Source organism: Monopterus albus, unplaced genomic scaffold (assembly GCF_001952655.1).
Source record: "Monopterus albus unplaced genomic scaffold, M_albus_1.0 scaffold153.1, whole genome shotgun sequence".
Classification (NCBI taxonomy): Eukaryota; Metazoa; Chordata; class Actinopteri; order Synbranchiformes; family Synbranchidae; genus Monopterus; species Monopterus albus.
Genome location: NW_018128033.1, coordinates 911024 through 925178, shown reverse-complemented (window position 1 = coordinate 925178; position 14155 = coordinate 911024). Strand labels below are relative to the sequence as shown.

Below are 14155 nucleotides of genomic sequence, written 5' to 3'. Positions count from 1 at the left end.
TCTTTTCATTGGTACATATACCATCTACCTATCTATGGAGGAGAAATTCGAATTAATTGCCGTGATGCCTACTGTCATATTCTGGCATTGAACATGTCAGGTAGGATCTGAGGTATCATCACTGTAAAAAACACAGCTTGTTTGTCAGTGTCTTTTGTTCCCCTGTCGAGATGTGTTTCCCCTGTTCAAAACTCAGTTTCATATAGCTCCTGCCTCAGTGGTTGTGATTACAATAATGTTAGGATTCAGGTTACACATCTCGATGGGGAAACAGATTTTGACACAACACCAGCAGGAGTTGTGCGTGTTCATGAACTATTCTCTCGGTTTTAGGAAGAGGCTCTCGGGTTTTATCATTCTGAAATAATAGACTATTTGGAGTTAATGTGGGTGCAAAGCTAATCTAGAGGTACCCAAGATTAAACATTAAATGACCTGAAATGAGCATGCCATGGGCATTATAAAGATGGTGAGTTAGAAGAACTTGGTTAAGTGTTCGATACTTAATTAGCAGGTTAAGTTTTATTTGACATTTTTGAGTTTGAAGAGTCAGTTTCTCATCTAACATTAAGAACTTGCAGCTGTCGGAAACACTTTGTACAACAATCGGTACAAAGTCAGCACGCAAGGCTGCCCCCTAGTGGTTCCGTTTAATTGTAAGGACTGAATTCAAGAGTAACCTTTATCATGATTTGCATTGTTTTCATAATTATATAAAGAAACAAGCACAATATAATTTGATGTGTATTATAGACCCAGAAAGTTTCCGACATGAATGGGGTCTTCAAAATTAAAAAAGAAGAGTCTCTGGAATATGTTAAGTCTCAAACAATGCATGCTGAGAAGTCTGGAAGAGAGATGGGAATGTGAAATAAGAGACAGTGTGTGTGTGTGTCTGCCCACCAGTTGTTTGTGAGGTAGTAAGAATGAGGTTGTCCTCTCCACCGTCTGTAACCTCATAGACGTTAACAGTGTACTTCCTTCCAGGCAGGAGCTCATTAATGTTCACTGAAGTAGATGAACGGGGAAGGTCTGATAGGAAACACATTTTTCATACATCAGGATCATTTTGATGGAAAATTACAAATTACAATACTGTTACTACTGTATGCACATGTGTTAATGTCTCTGTATGGATCTGCTGTTACCTAGCACCACAGGTTGTCCAGTGCCCTGCCCCTGCTCAATGAGTTCATACTCTACTCTGAATCCAGAAACTGTGTCAGAGGCAGAAACCCAGGAGATGACAAAGCTGCTGGAGGTAATTTCGGTCACAGACTCTGAGATGTCAACCACAGGTGGAAGCTGGGTGGTGTCGCCATGTGACGTAGCCACTAGGGGAGAGACAGAGATGGAAAATAAGAGATGTGGCTACTGGTGCCTCTGAAATCAGAACTGGCAACCCTGGCCAGGGCATTCTGGAAACAGAGTTTTCATATCTCAGCAAAGATTTCCTGGTTCAGTAGAGGTTAAATTAAAGGAATCAAGCCCAGTCTTCAATATCATGTTTCATCTTTTGCAAAACAGGATAAAACATTTATCATGTTTCATCTTTTGCAAAACAGGGCCAGTTGGATAAAACATCAAGCAGAGGAAAAATGCCCATGCTTAAAATGCTTATGTAGAAAAGTAGCCAAAGTAATTGGACACAGTTTATTAATAGTCAGTCAGTGAAAACTTAGGCAGCATGGAGATTTGTGGGCTTCCTCAACTCACGTGATCCATAAGTGGTGGTGAAGTCAAAGCGTGTGATCTCTCGGCGTCCGAAGCGCAGCACACTGATCAGCTGACCCTCATAGGTGATGCCTGGCTTCAAACCAGAGATGGTGTAGGAGTTAAGATGACCAGGGATCACCACCTCCTTCCATGGGCTGTGAGTGTTTTTCTGTAAAATGTGATGAAGGATGTTAGAAAAGAAGATGTGAAGGAGGTTTTAAAACTTACAGTGTAGAACCAGAAGTTAAACGTTAGACAAGTCAGGTCCAAGGGAAAGCTGGATTTAAAGATCAGACCACTCACCGTCCTCCATTTGAGAATGTACTGGGTGATGTGAGCAGACGATGGGGCATTCCACTGAATGGGGTGGGAGTTGGGCTGGTTTCCTGATTCTGTTATGATCACCTGGACAGGACGCTGACCACCTGGGACAGACAAATAACACAGACAGAGGGGTAAGCACACTAGTTTCACTGTCTCTTGTAGAGTATAATGAGGAAATAAAAAAGCAGAAGTGCCTTAAGTTAAAGCGTAACTATGATAAGCACAAAATACAAACTCTAATATAAATCTAAACTCATTTGCTCTTCTACAGTAGAGAAATCTCACACCTACAGTTTTACATAACTTATGACAGTGAGTATCAGTGAGTGTGCAGCAGTATTTCCTGAATGGGACACAGAAAAAAAATCACAGGTTCCTGGGAGATTCCACCACAGACTTCAACAGCTCTGTTTTCTAACCTTCTGTATTTCACCATGCTTTCTCTCTATCTCTGGTCCCTTGGTGCTATTACTTTTCTGCAAGAATAATTTGTATTTAGTAGAGCTGCATTTAGTGGTCACTTTACAAACAGTAAGTACAAATATAGTAGAATAAGTGATCATAAATAAAAGCTGCTGATAATATTCTACTTTCTGTCATCAATCACTATCTGTCCAATAATCCCTTCTCTTTAACATCTGTTAGGATTTTCTTAACAATAAACTCCTCAAGGTCCCACCACACATTGCACAGTATTTAACAGCTGCATGTTTGTACAGTATATTGTGCCATACTACATATGGCAGCACACTAGATCGGCTTTGGGTTCTGCAGGCTAAAGACATCAATTTACTAGATAATAAAAGCTGAATAAATAAGGCATAGCAGATTATTAAATACAAAGCACAACTGTGGTCTCTGTACTGATTTTGGAGATGGCAAAAACTCATCTTTAATGCAAACAGAAGTCATGTGGTGAGCAGAGCCCTAACAATAAGCTGTGGTGATACAAACTCGTAGCTTCTCTAAAGAACTGGGGTTTTCTGACCACTTTTCCAAATAGTAGACCTGTAATCAAAGTTTCTGAGCAAGTGGCTCGGTTAACCAGAAGTTGCCTGCAGATACACAAACCTCAAAAACGATCTGGAACCAATTACAGCCTATTACAGACCCACAGGCCACTGGAGAGGGTAGGGGTTACATCGAATCAGATGCACATTTGCAGTGGATGCATGTACACATGTGCGTTCTGCCAGCATTATACTGTACACACATACAGACTTCTGCGAAACTTAAAAACACGCACACGTGTATGTACACATTCCCCTTTCCACACATAAACACAACATACATCCTTGTTAAGGCACCACAGCAAAAGGAGGTAATGTTGAGAGTTATTCTTACAATAAGGACCTCAAAAGATTAAACCCAAGACATGTGGAGATAAACATAAATGGCTGAAATGAACCTTTTTAAGGAGATCTTATCAGCATAGGGCTAAACCTAAAAAAAATCACTTTGGGTTTTGTGTTTTTACCTTTTATGGTGTTTTACCCAGTAAGCAACTGACTTGGAGTCTGAATCTGCCTCTTGCTGCCCTTAACTTGTAGCATGCATAATGCATTCCCTAACCCCTTACCCTGACCTTAACCATCAGAACTTAATGCCAACCCTAACCCTTCCCTTAACCCTAACACTAAACCTAATTCTAATCCTCGAAAAGTTTACTTTCCAAAAATGTCCTCACTGTATAGCAAGTACAAGAACACACATACACACACACAGTTCACAGCTGGTTGCCATTATGGACACTTACAGCAGAATAGTGCCCTACATTTTGTGTCTCCTCACAACCTGCTTCTCAAATGGCACAAACAAGTAAAAGTTGAAATGTTTCTCTATTTAAGACACATGAAAACTGAAATTCAGTTTCCACTAGCAGAGATGTTAAAATGTTTTATTCCCAGCACAAACACCCATCATACACATGCACATGACTGTTTTTACCATAACTTATACAAGTGTTTAAAATGAACAGGGTTTGTATTTAACTCCGACTGAAGGCCTAAAGAGGGAAAAAACTGAATTTTTGAACAAACTGCACAGTCAGCAGCACAGTGTGGCCACTTAAAATGACAAAGGAGGCAGACAGCTAGTAAAGTAAACAACGACTGTAAAGAAATACAGGCATATGCAGGAGGGAACGTAAAACAGAACAGTGAGAACAACTTAGCTGCAAAATGTTGGGGCGTGCAGCGATGATCTAGTCAAGACTGGTTTCAAGTCATGTGTAATGAAGTAACTTAAGTGATTGATAAAATCCACTAAATTGAAAACTGTTGCACAACAACTGCAGTAGGTGTGTGCATGGGGGCTGGGATGTATTTGACACAGCTGTGGCAACAGCACAGGGGGTGTGGGCCTACCACATGCCAGCAAGACCAAAGGCTCAGAGTGGGGGGTTATATTTGTAAATGAGGAAATCACACGCCCTCCCATCTCTGTCTGTTTCACATCAAAGTCACAGGCAAATAATGAAGCACAATTTGTAAAGTTCACTAATTTCACCATCAGTAATAGCGAACATTTTGTCAGTTCGTTCTCCTGTACAACACCAGAATCCAGTCATATAGACTTTTCAGAGACACAAGGCTTCGCCAGCTTACCGACACTGAATGAACAGTGGTGCCATCTGAGTCAAACAGCAGCAAGCATATAATAAAAACAAATATTATCAGGGACTGAAACAGGAAAAGGGCTCAAAGCAACACAACCGGGACAGTAAACGTTTTGCTATATAAAATGACCAGGGATGAAAGAGAAGAACAAGCTCAAGCAGACAGGCAGAAAATCTGATCTGTCTTACAGTTCACATTGGATCATTACATCGCACACTCTTAACGTCACATGAACATCTTACCTGGGTATGACTGCTGGGGCTCGCAGCTGAGCTCTCCAAGACCATTGCCGTAGCAATAGCACTTGAACATGACACCATGCATCACTTTATCCCAAGACTCTCCAATCTGATAGAAAACTTTCGTCTCTGGTTCCTGGCACTGATCTGAGGGCAGAGTCGCACAAAAACCAGGTAATGCAGCACAGCACGAATGCAGCTCCAAGTGCATATCTTATTAAAGTGCAGAAGTCGCACAAGCACACGGATATACAGAATGATCAAGCCAATTAACAACTGTGCAACTTATTTGTATCCATATATACAAAACCTTTTTTCTCTTGCTAATTTCTATCCCTTAACCTACATGAAGAAAAAGATTAGGACCCACCAACGGCATCACACTTCCACCGGCCACGCCCTTGTCCAAAGCAGGTGCAGTTCATAACATATCCCTCCTCATGATGTCTGGTGAAGGTCTGGTTCACATCGTAGGTCAGACCATCTACGATACACTGATCTGCAACAGACACACAAACACACATATAGCGACATGTGGCGGAACAAATGCAAGCTCAAACTACTTATTCAGGGAATGCATGAGTGTCCTCACAAAACAAAGACACGGCTGTATGTGTGTGTCCGTACAACTGTCTTGCAGGTGCAGCTGATTACCCCATAAAGTGCTGGTGTACTGTACAGGCTCACCTTTGACCTCTGGCAGGTGAGTGGTGATATCACATGACCTTTTACCTCTGCACTTAGAGAATTCTAACATTACTTTCTAATTAAGTCACACAAACACTGCCATGACAGCAACTCTCCAGCATTTATTATTCCTCTGTGTAACCTATTCTTTTTTCACTATTACACACAGACACACACCTTTAAGCTGCGAGTAAGCAACACAGCTCCATTCGCCTCGGCCGTTGCCAACACAGGTACACCGCATCATATGACCTAGGACATCGTGGCGTTTGTCCCACCGGTCTCCCACATGGTACATCACCCCTTCACTTGACGTGCACACTTCTTCATTGGCTAGAACACACAAGGCATAACTAGTTAGAAAAGCACATACTACTTCGCCGAGCTCTTGAATTTCACTCCTGTTTGTGTTTGAAATGCTGGATATATGTTTCAACATGTGGAACAAACTTATCCACAACATTTTTGTTGAACATATCGTCTGAGCATATCATACACATCTAATTAGTAACACAAGCAAAGCACACCAGGATCAAAATACCATGAAAACAAACACATTGCAAACCAGGCATAAAATGAATGGAGCTTGCAAAGAAGCCCTTGAGTTTAAAATGAAAGAACAAGTGTTTATTTTTTTTTTATACATAAAACACTTGTAGGTTAAGTTGAATGACACTGCTTCAGTGGTGGTGCTGTAGAGCAGGTGGAGGAGCGGACAAAACAGATGAGAAAAAAATGCCCATAAAGACATCTGTATATGGGAAGATGGTGGACAAGTAGAAGGCAGATCTGCTGTCTGGGAGCCCCGCTAGGGCTTTTGTATGCCAGGAACAATAGGGACCGGAGCCAGACCATCCAACCATCTGGCTTTGTCAACTAAGTGCCAAGGCTGTAGCTGGGACAGACGTACAGGGGCTGGAGTTGTTTAGGACATGATGTAGGACATATCTTGGTTTGAAATATGGAGTGGCCAAGTTCTATGTTAAACCTGTTTACATACTGGTATGCACGTAATTCCTGTGAATTTAACATATTTTTATATTAAAATATTTTTAGTCTTTTAACTTACGTGACTGATGAAAATGCAGTTGTGGTTCAAATATTAAAAGAAGTGTAATAAATTTAATATGACTGTATTAAAACAAATATCCATCAAAGTTTTAGACAATCAAATGAAAACAATTTTAATCTGAAATATTCACTCACTTATTCATGTGTTTCTTTTTTACATTAAATTTTGCATAAAACAGTTTTTATAAAATGTTTGGTTGCAATTTCACTTTGAATTTTCTCATAATTAATTACACAGGTGCTTCTCTTGCGTCTTTACAGCTTGTGGATAAATTCTTGGAGGCCTGTCAGTGTGATCTCTGGACTCCTTTAATCAGTTCCAGTTACACATGGTTATCTCGAGTCTGAGTGTATTTGGCCTAAACACAACTTTTGAGAGCCTACAATCAATCGTGCATTTAACTTTTTTAAACCAATCACTATCGTCTAAGGGTAATATCACCATTGATTGAATGGCTCTAAGTGGCTATTTAAAACCTAACTGTCTGTTTGACCATTGTGGGCAAAACTAAAACAATACCCTCTAGGTCAAATAGGTTTCTACCTGCATGAATGAATGAACACAGAAGAAAATTATAGCTTAAAGTTTAAGTTCTCAAAATAAATCAAACTAATTCAGCGCTCCATTTTCCATACAATTCAAAAGCTAGTTTATCTAAGAGGGAGGGGTATCAGCTGTGTACCATCTATATTCTGCAGCCAGCTGCAAAAGAGATTAGACTATCTACTTTGAAATCTAACTAAACATAGAGTGTTTTTTGTTTAAAGTAGAGCTAGCCTTCCTTCTGTGTGTGGATACTGTTTTATAGCTCTATACATCTAACTGTACTAGGACTGTGCACATGCCATCCACTAACAGAACTGAAGCAACATCTGGGATAAACCTCAGCGCTACTCTACAATTATGCTTGAAGGCATTTACTCACTTAAATCCCCTTTGAAGACAAACACGGCAATGCCAAAGACTCACATTTGTTGCGACCACTCCTCTAGATTTAAATCATTTCTACTCTTTTTACAGCATGCTGGCATCATCGTTACCATTTCATCAGTCCTTCACAGGCATTAGCGCAGTGTCAACAACCCCCTAGTGTTTCACCGTCTTCAGTCTTTTGTTAAACCTGGAGATCTAATTGACACCTATACAACACCACAACACATTTGTTACAAGGCGACAATGACTTCAATGTGAATTTGGCTATGCTATAAATAAAGGTGTTTTAACAAGATTATGTCTCTGTCATTAGACATGAGTCCTTTCTAACATCACTCTGATAATAGCTTTTATGCAAACTAAGTAAAATCAGCAGTCAAATACTCTTCATTGTGGAGGAATGCTCTTAATACAAAGTAGGTGTGAAATACTTGATTCAGACAGGGTGGAGATACGTTTTACTTAAGACTGGGAGGGATATTCCAATTACCCATGCTAATCATATTAGTTATTCCCAGGGCGAGCAAACTGCTGAGGTGATCCAGCTGATTTCAGAAAAACATTTGAAATACTGCGGCATAAAATCCCTTTCAGTACCACACGGCTTCACACAAACACCTCCAGCAGCAACACCTGGAGTCTCTAGTATTCAACAGGCAGTCTCTCTTCTCTGCCTCTCTCTCCATCAGACACACATTCACTTACCAGCCATGGGACAGAACCCAAAGCGCTGCTCTGCATCATAGTTTGCTGTGGTGCCACACCACTTCATGCCATCTCTACGACCATCTGCAGTACAATCGGAGTAGTTTCGCCCATTGTATAGGTAGGGGAACTGGCACAGAGCACCATTAGAATTACCGCCTCGTGTTACCACAATCGCTGTTGAAGAAAAAAAACTTGATATCACTTTGACTTATCAATATCCAAACACAATACAACTTCTGATTTTGTGGTTTAGGTATTACATAGTATTACATATATGAAAATGAATGAGAACATTAACTGTTTGTCTTTCTGTAAAGACAATTCTATCTTCAAAGTTGTATAGAGCACAACAGACAACAACTAAAAGATACCCAAAGTGGTGTTAATTAGCCAACATTACAGCTGCACATATTCTGCCATACTCTTCCAAATTACACATTTTCGTCATCACAGTTTCACTTTAAAATTCCTTCACAATCCCGACCTTTAATAATATTTAACATATGTACTCACCATTATTCTCTGTACACAATGAATATTTCAGATCTTTGTCAAAATCAGAGGAGGTGGAACACCACAGCAGTCTGTCGCTGCGTCCATCTGAGGTACAGGAGTGGTAGGTCTTCCCCTTGTGAACAAAGGGGAACACACAAGGCTGACCTTCAGAGTTGCCACCGTACACTGGAGCTGGTCCATCTGAACAACAGGAAAACACACAAATACATAAATATCATGTGATCAAGAGCTCAGTGCATCAAACAGTTGCATTTATCTGTGGGGTTGTATGTTTTTTGTCAGCTTAATCATACAACTCCATAGGTAACGTCCTTTCCAGTTAAAATTATGGCCATTGTAGGTGCCTGTAATTATTTACCATGAATTCGTAAAGAACATTTCTCACCCCACTGTTCACAGCTGACTCCATTGCCAAGACAGGTACAAATCCTCTGCTGGGTTCCCTGATTCCTAATCCAGCGCTGACCAGTGAAGTATGTCAGTCCAGCGTCTGTCCGACAGGAACCCTCCCGGGGAGGTTCATGCACAATGGAAGGCTGGTAGACCGCAGGCTGGATGTTAGTGATCACACGAGAGCCAGTGCCTAAAATGTAACATGATGATGATAGACAGGGTAGTAAGAGTCACCTAAAACCATCAGTGAGTACTGTATGAATGTACCGTATATACACACAGTAAAATAACGTCATGAGAGATTATGTTCCATTTACAGAAAAAATAAAGTTCTATTTGAGTCTTTTTTCACATCAAGCATATGTTTCTGTCTCCTGCCCTTTAATCACTTCAAACCACTTCAAGCACATTTCTCCTGCTAACTTTCCCATGTTTCAGTTTTCCCTCTTGCCATCTCTGTCTCTCTTTCCCACAGGTCATGATCACGAGTTACAAGACACGTCTTTCTCACTTCAGCACTTGGGACACTTAGCATTTCTTATCTCTCACTCCTCACAGTGTCTGTCTCTGGTCTACGTTTGTCTCTCCATGGAGACAATGAGGGGAGTGAGGTGGGGAGAGGGGTACAGATATATTATCAGTTCTCACCCAGGCCTGTGTGGTCAAGTGAGGTATGTCGCTCACACTTCCACTCCCCTCGGCCATTTCCTGTGCACAGACACTGGAGCTGGTGGCCTCTGACATCTGTCTTGGTCCAGGTGTCTCCAATACGGTAGGAGGACTGAGTGTCCTCGTCATTACAGCGATCTACAAGTGGAGAGACGAGAAAGAATTCTAAACACATACAAACTTTGAGAGAGTAATGTATTTTTTGGTAGGTCGGGTCTTAAAAGTTGGCTGAGGAATAATTGTTCCTGGTCACCAGCTGTTTGCGTGTTTGTACATTTTGATTTGTTTAGAAGTTGTTGAATTGATGGATGATAACAATTTGCTGATGACTTCCACAAAAGATTCTGCAAGGTCACCCTGAAGTCTTGCATGGGGGGGGGTGACAAACCAACAGGGAATATCATTCATTACCATCTGCTGCATAATCCAATACCATTAAGGGTGTGAGTAACGGTTTTAACTGGAACCACAACCGGTAAATGCTTCCTCTACAGCTTGTTGAAATCATGAGCTGCACTTTGTGTTTAGTTCTGCCAGTGAAGCCAGAGAGTTTATCTGCGTGACATTTGATGAGGATGAAACAGATGTGTGTACATATGGGACATGTTGAAAAAAACTGCAACATTTCAGCAGCAATCTGTTAAATGTTCTGCATGTGTGGTTCTCAGTGACCCAGTGTTCTCTCTCTGTTCTTGACAGGCAGAATTTTATTTGTGTATATACAGAAATATACATGAAGAGGAATCTCAAATACAAATGAAGGAAGGCAATGTGACCGTAAAATGAAACTGAAGAGGGAAGAAATGATTAATGAAGAAAAAGGATATGGGGAAATAAATCAAGGAGGTAACGATTTCACAAAGAAAAATAATAGTGTTTTGTACTTCTGGAGGAGCATGTGATGCGTCCGTGTCCCTCTCCCAGACAGGTGCAGTCCACCACCATCCACCCCTGGTACGGCTTCTCCCACGTCTCCCCAACAACATAGGATGTTCCCGCTGAGTTGTCATAGCAACGCTCAGCTGCAAGAAACAGATACTCACTGAAATACTTTTTCAATTTTAAACCAAAATCTTTATTTACTGGTCAACTCTCGTGTAAAACACACTGGCAAACCTAAACTGCTGCACTGGCATTTGTAAACTAATTTTACAATGAAAGAACATATGACCCACTATCCCAAGCCATTCATTAATCCACCTGGTAAATACATTGTAGGTGCCTGAATGACTCACCGACAGGTTTGCAGGTCCACTCTCCCTTGTTATTACCCAGACAGACACACTCCAACATGTAGCCCCCTGTTTCATGAGGTCTCCTCCAGGTGTCACCTATCTTATATGAAGCCCCACCATCATGGCAGCGATCTGGGTAGACAGAAGGAAAAAGATTATCGTTAGAGAAAGAAACACACACTCAGACATTTCTCCCATTAACTAACCACCCTGCTAGGAGCCCTGCACCCATTGTTAACCAAAAAGCAACACACTTACTGGCAATGGTGCAGCTGATCTGGCCCTTGCCAGATCCAATACACATACAGTCCCATATCATGCCATCCCTGGAACTCTCATAGGTCTCTCCCACAGCATAGGACTGATGGTTGGTCTTATCGAAGCACCTTTCCTCTGTAACAGATGAAAATCTAATAAAAAAAAGTCTGTCTTGCATGTGTGGTTTAATAAAGAAGTATGTAAATGAAGACAACCTGATTTGGGAAATTAGGCAAAAGACATCCTTTGTAGATTGTAAGAGAAAATAAATTTGAGACCACCACAATTAAACTGACCTTGAGGTTTGCTTTTACACTTAATGCCAGCGACTCCATGGCAGGTACAGACCAGAAGGCTGCCCCGAAACTCTCGCTCCCACTGGTCATTAATGCCATAGAAGTAGCCATTCTCTATACAACCCTCTAAAAGGAGAAACAGGAGAGAGAACACAGTTGATGAGACAGTGGTACAAGCTAGAATCAGGCAGCCTGAGGCCAAATGAAAGGGCACCACCCCACTTTGCTTCTAGACCAAAACACATACAGTAAAGGGAAAATGTGAGAGAGAGAGAAACACTCCACCCAAACACACCCACAAACACTGTACCTACTTACTGAACCATATCCTTTTTCAGACTGGAAAGACAAATATGGCCACTGCAAAATGGTTTTGCCATAATCATAACTAAACATCCCACTGGTCAGCATTGTGGGTTAAAGGATACAAAGGTGTTTTTTAACAAAGCAAACAAACCCTAAACTGGAATAAACATTTTATTGGAGGACAAGACTTCACCCATGTCTGTGAAACTGACTGTGGATGTGAATCTAACTTCAAAGGGCAGAGGAATAAATCAGCTGCACAGGCTGGAGGATAATACAGACGTTTACTTTCTCTCCCCCATGCTCTTTGTTCACTTCTCATGACTCCCAAAGCTGCAGACATCTCGTTTTTGCAACTTTTTTCAAGTTTTGAATGGAAGCAATAAATTTCTCTCTCTCTCTCTCTCTTTCTCTCCCTCTCTCTCGTTTTGATCCTTGCAGCTTTCACACACATCAGAAAAACTGTTGAAGTTTAGGTTAACCCCCGAATCAAAAATTAACAACTGATAATAATTTCTGTAGAATGTATCAAGCCAGTACGCAGGGAATTACCTAAACCACTGATTTACGTTACACGAGACACTGACACAGAGACTATAGAGAGAAAAGATGTGTCCTATGGACATACTGCTTTCCATCTCAACAACTAAAAATGTCAAATATGATCAATGGAAACCATTTAAAACTTACCCTGAGAAACGGAAGAGACGTGATGCTGTTGCGCCTGTCTCCGATTTCTTTGCGTCCCTTGGGGCATGCAGGTCACTGCGCCCCCGATACAGAGCGCAACCAGCACCCTGGCTATGGTCCCGCCGGACATTCTGCTGTAATGCCACTCGATTATTGCAGAATCTGGTTGTGCACGTTCTTTTTATGTCACCAGGGACGAAGAGAAGTCGGTTCCAGTGCAAGTCTTACTTTATGCCGCTCTCCTACCTCCCCGTGTAGTGCGCCCGTGTCCAGGCTGCGGCCTCAGTGTGTTACCGTGTGTGGGAGTGATTTATCTAGGCATGGCTCTCGGCCGGAGGTGGGAGGTCCAACAAAGACAGCGACAACCCACACAGCATGTACAGTAGAAGTGAGGCAGACAAACCTTTACGAACCAATGATGATTTTGCTGTTTTTAAAATACGAGTTTTTTTTCATGGTTGTCTCAATGCTACCAGCAAGAGCAGGCAAACAAACTTTAAAATGTCTATGAAATCCTGATGCTGAGCTGCTACTTCTCTTGAACAACCAAATTATCTGAAGGGTTGGGATGTGTGTTTGAAAGTTGATTTAAACCAATTTTGTTTCTTTTGTGCTTCGAATTATGCGTTTACTGTATGTAGAACAGGGAACGTACACCCAAATGTGTTTTTCTTTCACTATGAAACCAGACTTTACTCTTATGCAAATTCATATACCTACCATCAAAAATCTGTAAATGAAATGCGTTTTCACTGCTAAGTGGTATTATTATCAAGTGTTGCCTTACAATTTTATTTTCATTGAAGCATCAGAGTCTTGCTGCAGGACAGTGATGCTCTGCAGTGTGTTGGTCTATAGGTCTGGGTAAGTGATCTACAGGAATCAGGTCACATGGCGTCAGTGTCTGGAAAGTCTCCAGCAGCCTGAAGTTTCAGGGTCTGGAAAGTGTTTATGTTCCGGGGGTCATTGAGATGACCTCTGCGTGACGCACTAATTTCTGTATTGTACAAGTCAAGAGGTGAGTTTCTCCCCCACTTTTCTGATTGTCTACTTGAAGTCTTCAACATCATTTAAAGGGGAGTGCTCTTCATCAGTCTGCTGTTTTCTCTTAGTGACAACTTGCTCTGTGCTTCTTACTGTTACTGGCAAAGGCATATGGAGTATTGTACATATTAAAATATATGTTTTTAGTAGATCCCTCTTTAAGTAGGTTTCCTTGTCCTTTTCTTTCAGCTTGTTGTATATATTGTAACTAGTGAACACTGTAAGTGAAAAGCCCCAGTAATACTTTTGTTTTACCAAAGCCCACATTTGTTTCCGCTCCCCATGAGTTGTAACTTCCTACCATGACTTTAATCACGTCTAGACAGTTCAGGGGTTGAAACACTCATGCATGACGAGTCCATCAGTTTCAGAAAACAGAAACAGTTCTCTTACTCTCTTGACTCTATTGTGGAATTAATGGATGCAAACACTTCAGCTGGATTAATGTATT

At 41.2% G+C, this 14155-nt stretch overlaps 1 protein-coding gene across 1 annotated transcript in view; it reads right to left on the bottom strand.

The window, feature by feature from the left end:
* The window catches only part of fn1a (fibronectin 1a), a 29973-nt gene extending 17039 nt beyond the window's left edge, over positions 1-12934 (bottom strand). The window contains 16 exon segments of the mRNA XM_020614894.1: positions 904-1032; positions 1149-1334; positions 1717-1885; positions 2020-2141; positions 4901-5044; positions 5268-5396; positions 5762-5917; positions 8295-8471; positions 8811-8993; positions 9199-9396; positions 9855-10013; positions 10760-10897; positions 11111-11242; positions 11369-11503; positions 11665-11790; positions 12661-12934. Of these exon segments, the coding sequence (XP_020470550.1) occupies positions 904-1032; positions 1149-1334; positions 1717-1885; positions 2020-2141; positions 4901-5044; positions 5268-5396; positions 5762-5917; positions 8295-8471; positions 8811-8993; positions 9199-9396; positions 9855-10013; positions 10760-10897; positions 11111-11242; positions 11369-11503; positions 11665-11790; positions 12661-12790 (2413 nt within the window). The 5' untranslated portion in view covers positions 12791-12934.
* Between the last annotated feature and the right edge of the window lie 1221 nt (positions 12935-14155).